Source organism: Pogoniulus pusillus, chromosome 14 (genome assembly GCF_015220805.1).
Source record: "Pogoniulus pusillus isolate bPogPus1 chromosome 14, bPogPus1.pri, whole genome shotgun sequence".
Lineage (NCBI taxonomy): Eukaryota > Metazoa > Chordata > Aves > Piciformes > Lybiidae > Pogoniulus > Pogoniulus pusillus.
The window spans coordinates 1,460,712-1,474,147 of record NC_087277.1 but is presented as its reverse complement, the minus strand read 5'-3'; the positions used below and the strand labels follow the sequence as shown (position 1 = coordinate 1,474,147).

The 13,436-nt window shown below is 39.5% G+C and overlaps 1 protein-coding gene across 8 annotated transcripts in view; it reads left to right on the top strand.

The window, feature by feature from the left end:
• UBR5 (ubiquitin protein ligase E3 component n-recognin 5) overlaps positions 1–13,436 on the top strand; it is an 88,170-nt gene that overhangs the window by 15,291 nt on the left and 59,443 nt on the right. For 7 of the 8 annotated variants that reach the window (XM_064154055.1, XM_064154051.1, XM_064154052.1 and 4 more), the window contains exons 2-7: positions 2,699–2,743; positions 3,242–3,323; positions 3,499–3,575; positions 4,358–4,477; positions 7,438–7,627; positions 8,916–9,075. In XM_064154055.1, coding sequence (XP_064010125.1) covers positions 2,699–2,743; positions 3,242–3,323; positions 3,499–3,575; positions 4,358–4,477; positions 7,438–7,627; positions 8,916–9,075 — 674 coding nt within the window. The remainder of the gene's footprint in view (positions 1–2,698; positions 2,744–3,241; positions 3,324–3,498; positions 3,576–4,357; positions 4,478–7,437; positions 7,628–8,915; positions 9,076–13,436) is intronic. The other variant, XM_064154056.1, reaches the window with a different exon arrangement.

Here is a 13,436-nt window from a genome sequence, read left to right as displayed (position 1 = left end):
CTGTCTAAAGGTTGGCAGACTGGTGCATCTCCTCAGAAAAACCCGACATTGTGAGCAAAACAGTTTGCTTCTGACTTCTTCCTTTGAAATAGTTGTCTGTGATGAGAATTTTCCAAAGCTTAGCCTCTTGAGGCATCCAGATCGGAGATCGTTTTTACCACAGAAAGGTCTCAGTGCATGTCTTGACCTTCCCTAATGAGAGAATTGATTAAATCATCTCTGCCTGTACCTTCTCATCCAGTGTGCTGTCAGCTGAAATAATTGAATTGTATTGTTAAAATTAACCTGATCTTAAGTAACGAAAAATGCAAAATGCATGAGGATGGCAGTACAAAGCCAGCTAACTGTGGCAGTAGAGAGGCTTAGATTGCTGCAGGAAATGCTTTTATGAAACCATGTGGAGTTTTTATTTGCAGAAACACATTCTTCATGCAGAATATACAGACACCTCTTTCTGTTTCACTCCTGTTTTCCTGCTGGTTTAGTTTTGTGACTGGTGCTCCGGCACATGCTGCGGCGGCAGCACCAGAAAGGAGGTGCAGTGAGGGTGAAAGCAGCAGCTCAGCAGGGACAGGGTGCTGGGGAAGGACACTTAGATGGGTTATGTGTCAAATTCGAGTCCTCCTGGATTTCTAAACTTATTAGGATGGTATTTGGTAATTTTGATGTGACAGCAGTTGCATGAGAGATTGTTGGGGGTTAGGGGGAGAGAGAAGAGAGAGGAGGGTTTTTTTTGTTTGTTTGTTTGCTTGCTGTAGGAGAGTTTAGTACTTTCTTGTCCTTGCCCTTAAATGTTGACAGCAGCCTTTTTTCAGTAACATTAGATCTCTTTTGGCTGATGCTTGCTGCAGATAAACCTCCTCTCTTGAGCCTGGTGTTCCTAATAGACTTACTGGGCATGCAAGTCTTGGCTTTCTGTGCGCATTTCTTCCCTATCACTTTTTCTTTCTTTTCCAAGTAAAAAGCATTGTGATGATCTTTCACAAATTGAAAAACCTCTGCTTCTTTGGTAGTAACTCAGGTTTTGTGACACAAAGGTCAGATAAGGGAGCTTTACATGTTGCTCATAGAGTAGTGTGGTTAATTGTCTCCACTAAGGCGCTACATTGTTTGCTGTCACCGTTTCATAGAGTGAACTTGAAGGCAGGTTTTCTGACTCTGCCTTTCGTGCAGATTGCAAGTGAAGTTTGTGTTCTTTCCCATTTCTGGGCTGTCTTCACGGAAATATTACCTGTGTATGTGCTCTTGGCCTGTATGAAGTAGCTGTGGCTGGAAATTTGAGGTGTGACATTGCCTATTTAAGAAACTGTCTGCTTGGCTTCGATAGCAAAAGGCTGTTCTAAGCATGTTCCCTTCCTTCCTGCTGTCCTTTAGTAGGGTCCTTCCTTCTTGGGCTTGGAAGCTGTTTCAGTATAAATTATCTTGTTTCTCAGACAGACATCTCTACTCTTTTCCCTCAGGACAAGTGCTTTAGAATTAAATGCTGTTGATAACATTCAGGCTCATGCTCAGGGTTTGCAAGTAACTGAAGTCTGTTGTCCTTAGCAGTCTGCGTGTAGAAATTGAAGTGAGCCAAGTGAAAAAGAAAGGGTTTAAGGACATGAGTTCAGACAGAGGAAAAGCAATGCTCGTGTGCCTGTCCTTTTGTGAGGTTTAGAGAGGTGTTGCCAGTTAAGAAGCAGATTGATGAAATGCTGTGATGAATGGTACCAAAATTGAGATTAGGAAGACCTTGCATTACTTTTACAGGATTTACCTTGGGTTTGTATCTTCATCTAACACAAATATCCTCAGTAAAATTGGAAGCTGTTTAGGGGCTTTTGCAGGTTGCTTGTCTTCACTGGGGAGAAGGGAGCACAGGTTTTACCTGAAGTGCCAACATGCTATTATGAGAGCATCTTTGCTGCCTGGAGAGGATCTTTTCTAAGTGGATTAGAAATTACCTAAGAAATTGCTGTGCTAGTTTCTACTTTTGGACACCATGTAGGCAGGTGTGGTCTGTAAGTTGGCCCTTTTCATGGGTTCTGATCTGCCATTTGGTAATGTTCCATGAAGGTGAGATGGATGTACTTCTGGAAACATTCTTCCTCTTTCAGTAAAGATGGTGTTTTACATAACTCTACATATAGGGAATTTTGTCTGGATTGTTTCTTATCCTAGTCAAATCCCTTGTTGGCCCCTTTTGACACTGGCTTTTTGTGCATCTTTTTCCTGTCTGTTGTGAAAAACTGCTGTCACACTTTTGGCTCTGATGTGCCAGGTACTTGTATTTCCTAGAAAACCATAAACATGTCTGCTCTGGGATACTGCATTCAGGCTTGTATGAAGACACACAACCATATCTACAGTTGATGCTAATTGCTTCATCAGCTTATTTTGTGTTTAGAGTTGTAAGTGGTGGTAGTGAGGCAGAAGTGACAGTGACTTGCAAAACACACAGAGATACAAGAGAACATGGGGTGTGTGGCAAGGTAGTAGATGGAAGGGTACCAAAGCAAAAAAACTCCAAAAGAAAACTGGTTAAGCTGAACCCTAGCCAATTCTTACACAGACTGTCAACACCAAGTAGTATTTCCAGCAGGCTTCATTACCTGTGGTGGTAAGTTGTTCCCATAACGTCATAAAAAACACTGCTTCAGTGGATGTTGTTTACTGTGGAGGATCTCTTTCAAGCAACTTCATTTCTTTTTTGTTTCAGATTAAGAGAGGTTTCAGAGAAGCTGAACAAGTATAATTTAAACAGGTAAGGCACATAACATGCTGCTGTAAATCATTTAGGAAAGCAGTTTTTCTAACAGCAATAAGAAGCAGATGATTGTACTGCAGATAGTATTGGTGCTGCTGAGGCTTTGTAAAACTGCAGTTCAGAAATGCTTCAGATAAGTGTTCTTACATTGGGAAGGAAATGCCAGATTTTCAGTTATGATGAAATATATTACTGAATATTTTCTATACTCCTTAATTTGAAGTATAACTCCCTTTTTTATTACTGATCATATTTAACTAAAACTCTTATCAGCTTTTGAAGTTTTATTTTGCTTTTTCTATGCTTAATGGCCAAGAACCCATTATAGTTGCTTCAGCTGATGCACATTCTTAGGCATTCTGGAGTGTTTTCATATCTAAGATAACTTTACATCACTGCATGTGATTCCTTCCTTATACCACTTGGGATGTGTGGGTTTTTTTCAGATGGAAAGTTTTTAAGTGTTATATGTGCTCACTTTTTTTTTGTTTGCAGCCACCCCCCTTTGAATGTATTGGAACAGGCCACTATTAAACAGTGTGTGGTGGGACCAAATCATGCTGCATTTCTTCTCGAGGTAATTGAAGTCTGCTCACATAGCACACATGAAACCCTACAGTTCAGATGAATTTGTCTAACAGCAAACTGTTTAATGTTCTTCATTAAACTGTAGACTTGGGTTTGTTTGTTTGTTTGTTTTTCTGTAACTTTTTTTTCAGTTTTAGACACTTGTTTTCTTGTTTTAAATACAGGATGGTAGAGTCTGCAGGATTGGTTTTTCAGTTCAACCAGACAGATTGGAATTGGGTAAACCTGATAATAATGATGGGTAAGAACTGCTTTTCTTCATATTAAATCCTTCTTTTGACCTGAGTGACTGCTGTATTGGTTTCAGTTTTGTTTTGTTTCTTTTTTTAACTATATTGCCTTTGGATGGGTACTTGGAGTAGACAAATAATGGTTATGGTGATGCAGCCAAACAGCCTAACTTGACAGACTGGTGTAGCTGTAAGTAGTAGATGTGAGTCTAAAAGACAGGATTACTTTAACTGCAAGAAACACCCCCCTCCAAAAATAATCCTTATGAAAGAAAGTGTGTTGAAACTGTGAAGTTTCATATAGAATCCACTCTTAAAGAGGTCCCATCTGGAGGAACTCACTTCCTAGACCTGTTGTCTTCAGGTAAGTCCCCCTTAATAGGACTATTTAAAGATTCATATTTGAACACAAACCTCTTCTTAATGTTGAAGTAAGGTACTGAGGCTCAGGCTTATAGATGGAACATCTGGTGATTACAGTTTGTACCTGGAAACTAACTGAAAACTTAGCACAGTGGCTAACCCAAGTCACTAATTAGCTCAATGTGTATTTGCAACTGTGCTGTTATGGGTTGCTGATATATGTAAGCTCTGTTAGGCATGCTTTCCAATTTCTTTTTCCAGTGTATCTCCTAATATACAGTTAGATTAGTTTGGAATATTCCCCAAGGGTGTTGCTTAAGCTGGTATGTTACCAGACTAAGTCCCTGAGAATTTAGACCTGGGATTCCAGGTTTTGTTCTTAACCCATTTGGGATTGTTTTGTGACTGATTTACCATCTTTTACTTTCAGTTCAAAGTTGAGCAGTGGCTCAGGGGCAGGAAGGACATCCAGGCCAGGCAGGACTAGTGACTCCCCATGGTTTCTGTCTGGTTCTGAAACTCTGGGCAGACTGGCAGGCAACACCCTTGGGTAAGTTTTGATAGGATTGAGGCTGCAATCTGTTTGTTCCATATTTGAGTATATGTGTATACACATATATAAATGGTATGCAGTATGTATAAGGGAACATGTCATTACAGCAGTTGTGTAGGTAGGACTTGGTTAACATGGACTTGGTTAAAATCACAGATGTGCAAGAGATCCTTCAGTACCTAGGATACTTCATATTTGTGTGAAGAATAATTGGGCTTTGGCTGTGTTGTCCTTTCTGAACATGTTTTAACAGCTTGGTGTTGAAAAGCAGTTTTTCAGCGGGACCCTGTCGCTGTAAACCCCTGTAAGCTAGCAGCATAAAGTAAAGGGAGCGCATTGATGCAGGAACAATCTGTTCTCTATGCTAGCAGACCTTTTGTATTCAGTTTTGTTGTGCCTTCCTCTGCCCCAAGTAATGAGCAGTGTTTTGTTAGTTGGGGTCCTGTACTTAGTCATAGGAAGGGAACATTTGGGGAAGCATTTGGTGCTCAGAACCTTTAAAATTGTACTGTGTACTAACTGTGCTGTACAGATGCTTTTTGTCATCATGAGCTTGAAAATTGATGTATAACAAAGTCAGTTGGTCTTTTAATTACATGATTGCAGTGAGCTCTGTGCTTCTGTAAGATGCATTGAAGAGTGCTCTTTCCTAAGGTTACCAGCTGTGGTAAGGGGAACTGTGTTTACAGACTCTGGTCTCTGATCTGTTAAGAGAGAGAAGCTGCACCTTTTTGCCAAAAGTGATTTCGCTTTTTTTATGCTACCAAATAAGCTGATTTTGTCTGTCTGAGGTTTAGTTGCATGAAAGATAACCTACCCTTTTATCCCTTCTCAAACTTTTTGGGAAATCTTTGTGCATCTGAAACAAAAATTGAGGTGTTCAACATTAAAGGCAAGCTGATATTGTCACGTTTACAAACTCCTTGTGGAAAGTGTAAGAGGGTTTTTTCCCTGAGTGCAACAGGTTACAATTGTGCCCAGCTGTGTTCTTAGGAGACCAGCCTTGAAGGGTACCTAACTTCTTCCTTTGCATGTTGAAGAAGTTGGAAGTCACCAAGCTTGTACAGTAGCAGTAGATGCTATAACTGTTCTGTTAAACAAAGGGCATACTTAATAAATTGAGTTTAAAAACGTTCAAACTGTGGAGTCCTTAGGTAAGATCTCTAGACTTGGAAAATTGGTAGAATGCTGGTGGGCAGTGCAGAGATGTAGAAACGTAGTAGGTGAGCAGAAAGATTTCCATTTCCTATTAATATTTATTAGGCTTAGACAGATTTAGTAGAAATAACTTTGTTTTTTTTCTTTATTTTTCCTGTATATCAGGACCAGGTTAGGACACACTTGGAATATTTGAAATACTAAATGAGTATAAATGCTCTTAACTGACAAGCATCAGTCCTTGATAGTTTATAACTTTGAATAAAAAATGCTTATGTAGTGAGTAGTAAAATCAAATACATAACCTTTTCTTTACACCCTCCTCTTCCCTGCTGTGAGCTGAATTAAGAATTCTTGTGTAGGAATAACTTGACTCTCACTCAGCCCACTTATTTTCCCCTCCAACCTCCTTTCCACCTGGAAAAACACATTAATGGCTTGTTTTAGAATACTGCTTTTGTATTTGGGTTGGGTTTTGGTTTATTTTGTAGTTTCAGCAGTATCTTTTTTTTTTTTTTTTAGCTCCTGAGACAAGACTTTTCCTAAAGCTATTGCTAAACTACTTTTTGTCTTGTCATTGTCTGTGTGGTCTTTGGCTGGAATCCTGAAAATGTAGATGTCTCTGTCAGAGAGCCTTGGCTTAGGCAGTTGGTCGACTTACTCTGTGATTGCATGGTCTTGTCAGGAGGAAGGAAATAGAACAAAAAAAAAGAGAAGGATGTTAGTAATCAACCTAAGCCATAATATGCAAGACAAGCATCCTTAATTAGCTTTTAGAGCTACACGTGGTATGCTTTTAACATGAATTCATTAGGTTCTATTTCAGAGAACATACTTTTTTTGTCCCCCTTATTTGAAAAGTTGTTTTATTTTTGAAAGGAGTTCAAAGATTAGGGTGGTTAAGAGCAGGAAATTTCTGCTGGTACTGAGTATGGAATAGCAGTAATAGCATATTTAAAGTAGATTTGTACAGCAGTTAAGTTGTAGTTCACTTTTAGTTACTTTAGTTACAAGTACAGCTTGAAGAAGGGAATCTTCTAGCCTTTCATGACAATAGAGTAGAGACTCTATAGTCTTAGGTCAGAACAGATGCAGTTTACACAGCTTTCTGGAGTTAAGATTAGTGAAAAGCTGTGATGACAGTAAACCCACAGCTTTTTTGCCCCCTTGTTTTGATACTGACTCATAGAAATAACAGCACTGCTCAGACAGTTTAGACATGTTTGTGCAATTTGTACAATTCATTGCATTCCCCAGTAGGAGTGGGTCTAGAGTGTAGTATCTCTTGAAAACCATCCATGAGGGTCAGGGACCTATCTAGTGTAAGATTTGTTTTTCAATTTCTTCATGTAAAAGTGTCAGAAATTTAGAAGACTTAACCTAAGTATAATGACCTTCTGTCAGAGTCTCCAGGCCATGAAGCTGCTGCCTATGTGCTTTATAGGAGGAAGTTAACAGCTGAAGGTTAAGTGTTCCACTGCTGATAATACTGCTTTTAGAAACTCTAGGAATTGGGTGCATGCATGTATTTATGTATGTATACATCCACACAGCTATATATGAGTAGGAAGGAGTGCAACTTCCACCTGGAGTCCTGTTTTATATTTATTCTTTGTAATTCAGGGCTTTATCAATTGTTCTTACTGGTTTTGAGAGGCTCTCAGTGTTGTCTGTGAAGTCCATCTGCAGTATTTTTCAGACACTGTCTACAAGTTAATGATAATAATACTGAAGACTTCTTGAAGTTCTGCCCAAAGTGTGCTGCTATATAAAAAAGAATTCTAATCTAAATCTTGTAGGAGTCGCTGGAGTTCAGGAGTTGGTGGAAGTGGAGGAGGATCTTCTGGTAGATCGTCTGCTGGAGCTCGAGATTCTCGAAGGCAGACCAGAGTTATACGCACAGGACGCGACAGAGGGTCTGGACTGCTGGGGAGTCAACCACAACCAGTGATTCCAGCGTCAGTCATTCCAGAGGAACTCATTTCACAGGTACTTGGGCTTGAGCCTGCTTGTTGCCAAAACCTTGGAGAGCTTCTCAAAGGATGGGAACAGGAAGGAATTGTAATAGCAGTGTGTTTTCTCCAAGGAGAGAGGTTAACTTTCTCTAGCTCAATTGCTTTTGTTCCTAAATGTGTCTTAAGTGTGAGTGGGGATAGACCTTTTTTGGATTCTAGAATTTTTGCTGCCCAAATTTCCACTGAGACAAGGGACTGTTTAGTCTGGATGAGGAGTGCCATGTGTTGTTCATTTGCAGGTGGGAGATGTAGTGATAAAATCAAATATTTGAGAGCTGTTAGCTAATTAAGTTGCATTTTCTGAAGGGGTATAAAGAAGAGGGCAGATGGATTTCCCCCTCTTTCTTTGGTGAAAGCAGTCATCCATTTTAGATATAAATGAAAGACATTAAGTCTATTTAATCTTTAAAAAGTACTAAGAATTTTTCTTCATGGATGTCTCTGCTTAATTTGTTTATAAATATAACTGATGAGTATAGATCACTCTGCTTTTGTTTTCTGATGCATGAAAGCCTGAATAAGCTCACAAAGTCTGCATTTTGTGATTAAGCAGAGTTTGTTAATGTTTTTTCTCCATGTTTGAAGAAAACAGTACATTGAAAATATGTGAATTTGTTCAAAACAAAGTTCTGTTAGGAAATTCAGTATCACAAGTGGAAATCAGTAGCCTAACTTCAGCTGAGAGAAAATTGACTGTCTAGTACAGGATACTGTAGAAAAAAGCACTTGAGTCTTGTGTGTAGAGGAGATTGACATTTGGGTTTTATTAGACTCCTTTCAGAATGAAGCATTCTTTTCCTGTGAGTGGTGGTTGATTAGCTGAGAGTGACCAATAACCTGCTCTGGGCCTGGAGCACAGCCCTGTGAGGAGAGGCTGAGGGAGCTGGAGGTGTGCAGCCTGCAGCAGAGGAGGCTCAGGGCAGACCTCATTACTGTCTACAGCTCCCTGCAGGGAGGCTGTAGCCATGTGGAGTCAGTCTCTTCTCCCAGGCACCCAACAACAGAACAGTCTCCAGTTGTGCCAGGGGAGGTCTAGGCTGGATCTTAGGAGGAAGTTCTTGACAAAGAAAGTGACTGGCATTGGAGTGGGCTGCCCAGGGAGGTGGTGGAGTTGCTGTCCTTGGAGGTGTTCAAGCAAAGCCTCGCTGGGGCACTTAGTGCCACAGTCTGATTGATTAGATAGGGCTGGGTGCTAGGTTGGGCTGGCTGAGCTTGGAGCTCGCTTCCAACGTCGTTCATTCTCTGTTTCTGTGCTCTTACAGGCACAAGTTGTTTTACAAGGAAAGTCCAGAAGCATTATTATTCGGGAGCTCCAGCGAACAAATCTTGATGTAAACCTTGCTGTAAATAATTTGTTGAGTCGTGATGATGAAGATGGAGATGATGGGGATGACACAGCAAGTGAATCATATCTTCCTGGAGGTTTGTATCCTGCAACATTTGATAAGAAAATACCAAAATGTTCTTATTTCTCTGTATTTAAGCACAGGCAGCATGCTGTGCAAGGTATACAGCGATGACAGGTCTGGCTTAGATGAGCAAAGTCTAAAGATGCACCAGGATGTCTTGAGGGATTAGCTTAGGCATTGAAGAATAACTGTTGACCCTGTCTGTTGGCAGCATGGAAGTTGTTTCTTTTAGGATCTCAGGCTTTGTAACATCAGCATTACTTACATCTGTGTTTTGCTGCTCAATGAGATGCTGAGACTGCTGTGTGGCTTGCTCCTTAAAGCTGATTCTAAAGCTTTCTAGTGGCTTGCGTGGTCCTTACTACTAACATATTCTTAGGGTACAGCAGTTTGTAGAGCAGAAGTGAGACAGCTTTTTTTTAAATCAAAATGCCTCAAATGAGAGCAAAACAGCTTACAGTCGTTGCAGTTAGATAGAGAAATTACTCTTCCTGGCAGATTCCCCTCATGAGTGCTGTAGCATTCTGCCAGTACTGATAAAATGCTGTCGTTCAAGTCCGCTTGTTTTTTCAAGTGTTGACACTCCCATACAATTGTCTTTTCTCTAAAGACTGTGAATCTTCTTTTGCATTTGCTAAATAATTCAGGTTCTCTTTTCTTGCTGAGTAAACACATTTAAAAACCTAGCAGCCAAATCTGATGTCTAGGTGGGTGCACTGCATGAAAAGAGCCCATCTAAACTCTGACTACATAGTAGCTTTCCTTTCTCTGTGTCAAAATGACTTCTTGATGTTTTTCTAATGAATGGGGGGGGGTTGTTGGGGTTTTTTTTCTGCTCATCTGGTTCACCAGAAAGGTTCATGGGCTTCCTCCATCTTTATCTTATCAGTCATGGGATTAGACAGAATTGGGGTTGGGTGGGTTGGTTGTTTGCTGGGGGCTTTTTTTGTTCTGTAGCAAAGGTTTGTATTTCATCTTTCCTCTTCTGGTTTTAGTTGCATCTGCAAGCTTCTGTATTTTGCTGTAGAATTAGGAATCCCCAGATGAGAAGGGCAAAAAATCTTTCATTTGAGTCTTGTTTTTTGCAGTGAACAGCTTTAGTAGCATTAGACAGATGCACTGGAGGAATTAAATTCTCCTGACTCTTTTCAAGTCCTCAAAGCAGGAGTTCTTACTCTTAAGTGTACCTGAATGCATTCTCTCAGATCTGGCCTTCAGAAGATAAATCGCTGTTACTGATTATTGACAGTAGAAGTAGGCTTTTAACCATACTAACCAGCTTCCTATGGCATTAACTGTTTTCTTAGTACCTCTTGAGATGGTATGGATCAGTTCATAGGGACTGATGACTTCTATTTGAAAGTGCCTCACTGCAGTCTGAGAGTCTTTTCTATTGGAGGTAAAGCAGCATGCAGAATCTGACTATCTTCATTAGCTGTCCAGGAAACAATTTTGTTCTTGGCTCAATTTTTAAAGCTTCTATGCTGGTTAGACTTATCTCTCTTACAAAGTATTGCAACCTTCCATTTTATTTCCCCATGGAGAAATTTGGCTAACTTTTCCCCAGTTCTTATGGGAAAAGAGGTGGGATTGACATTTGATGTATTACCTCCACAGATGTAATTTGTAATTTTAGACTGTGCTCTGCCTTCTCTGTCTTACTGTAGTTCACTTTTGTATGCAAAAATAGATTAGTTGCACAGAAATCAATTTGATATCTGAATGTGATCAAAACAGTAGGAGAAGTCTTGCTGAGCTCCAGTCAGTGCTGTGGGTACATTAAATAGTACAAAATAGCAGTCCTTCCTTGTGTCACATGCAGGCTTGTTTTTAGGAAGACCTGGTGGTCAGAGAAACTTGCACATATGTCTCTGAAAGGATAGCAACATTTTGCCCTTCAGAACTAGGTAGACTCTTTCTTGAAGTCTTTTCCTCTAGAAACTTTGCACCCCTCTTGCTTTCACCTGTCTCACCCCTGGATGCTCTTACGGAACTGTAGCCTCAAAATTCATTAAAGAAAACTGTAGAGAAGTGATAGTTACTAAATGCTGTGAATTTTCAGGGGTTTGTAAGTTTTCCTGAAAGATAAAGAACCTTTTTTTTTAAAATATAAATTATGTAAAATTTAAGCATTAAAGGTTTTACATTTTGTTCCTTTTCAAGCACCAAAAAAAGGGCTTTTGCCTCAGGACCTAGGTGGCTGTTGCATTTTGATTAAAAGCACAAGCTAATTTTTTACTTTATCCCTTCTGCATGTCTGCTGCTTTGTGACCCTTAAATTGAAGGATTACTCCTTTAAGCTTCTCAAGAAAGCAAAGTTGTTTTTTTTAACACAAAGAGTAGTTTACACTTGGTTTTAAAAATTAGAAACTAGTAGTTAAAAAAGAGAGTGTGCTTTCCAATCACTGTGAATTAATAAAGTCTTGTTTAACACATCATAATTTCATTGATGTATCAGTTGTGCTCATTCCAGTTAGTACTGTAAGGGTTAGGCATCTGAGGATTTTTCTAAGATAACAAAACCTTTGTCTTAGTTCTTTTTGAGTTCTTCAGAATGTCTTCAGTGAAGAGCAGAACTTTACCTCTCTGTACATATGACCTTCATTGTCTCTTGGACCCTTACTGCTTTGATTTTGACTTCTCTAGTCTTGGTTCTTTTATGATAGAACAACATGGGTTTGCTTGAAACACAAGTACATAAGGGAAATAACCAAACTAAAACTAACTAGAACAAGATCATTTAGCACAGAAAAGATTTGGAAGGTTTCTTGCTCATTTTTTTTTAGGTTGATTTTCATAGCAAGTTTTATCAGGGGCTGCTTCTGGGCTTTGTGTTCTATAAGTCTGCTGTATAGAGATTCTGCAGAAGGTGAACTATTTTGTTGTTTGTGTAGTTCAGATGTGTGCATGTTGCTCAGCATCTTCTGCATGATACAGTTGGATCATGTTAGTGGGACTTGTGAAGGGCAGGTTTGGCAGCATCCAGAATACTCTGGATCGTGGAATTGAGATGAGCTTGTTTAATTTCTGTTTTCTTTTTAATTTATTTAAAGGTGAGAGTAGGGCCAGACTGGTTTTGCAGCTGTGCTTGTTGTATTGGTTTTCAGTGTGGGGAGGTTGGAAGTGGAGCATAGTGTGGGATCAGTTCAGTGGCTTGCCTTTGGGGAAAACAATTAGCTGTATGGTTTTTCCTGTGGTTTTGTTGGTGTGGTTTGGTTTTCTTCATTGTTTGGAGGTGGTTTGTGTTTTTTAAGGAGAACTTCAAGCTGGGTAATTTTCTGCAGTGTATCTTATCAAGAAGTGAGTTCTGAAGTTCTGTTTGAGTCTGGTTTCCTAGGAAACCAAAATACATATTTCTCTCCCTTCACTGCCACAGTTTTGCCAATGCAATCCAAACTTGAAAGAGGAGGAAATACTGAAGACGTTGAATGCTTGAATATTTGATAAAAATATGCAGCTGAGAAGAAGGGAAAGAACTTAGGATTGCCCCCTTAAGGGAAAAGGTTTCATGTGAGCCTGACTTGAGATTGGAATCTATCTAGACAATGCCTTCAGTTAATGAATCCAGTGGTAATGCTATGCATGGAGCTGCTGAAAACACATTTTTTCTCAGTCCTCAAATTGATGCTTGTGTGCCTACTGAAACTTTCTGTTTGGTTGGTTTTCTTTATTTGTGTGTTGTGTTATTTTTGTACGCTCAATATCCTTTTCTTTCCACTTGTCAGTGATACTTACTAGCGAACCATAGGTACTTTGTTACCTAAATAGGTGGCAAGAGCAGGAAAATAGTCACAGAGAAGGGTTTCTCCTTTCAATCATTGAACTGCATGTAGCCTTACAGTATCTGTTTTGACAGCACTAAAAAAAATCCAGTTGTGTTTGAATAGGAGTAGATTTAGCTCTTATCCCTGCTGGTCTCAGCACTTTATTTGCTGGTATAGAGAATGGAAGAAGGAGGATTTCTTGAAGAAGTACTCTAAGAAAATTAAAATCTGATTTGAAGTTGAAATGAAAGAGTAAGAAAAAGTTTCATATTCTCACTCATCTTAATGCACATTTAGCCAAAACCAGATTTTCCAAGATTTCCAAGTTTTGGTTCTTAGGCCTGATGGCTTGAGTTTTTGTTTTCCTGATTGGAAACACAGCTAAACTCAAGGTGCCTAACACAGTGGAAAGGGTATGTGTGTCACCAATTAACCTGTAGTTTCTGTTAAACAGATTTCTGCCTTAATCTGCCTTAAAAACCTCTCAACATATTGTCCATTTTCAACAAAGTGCTTTTTTGTACTGGCCAATCCTGTTCCTTATAAGGGATCAACATTTTTTTTTCAGTTTGCTCCTCTTTTTGGCTGAGTAGTGACTGAAAGAAAAAAG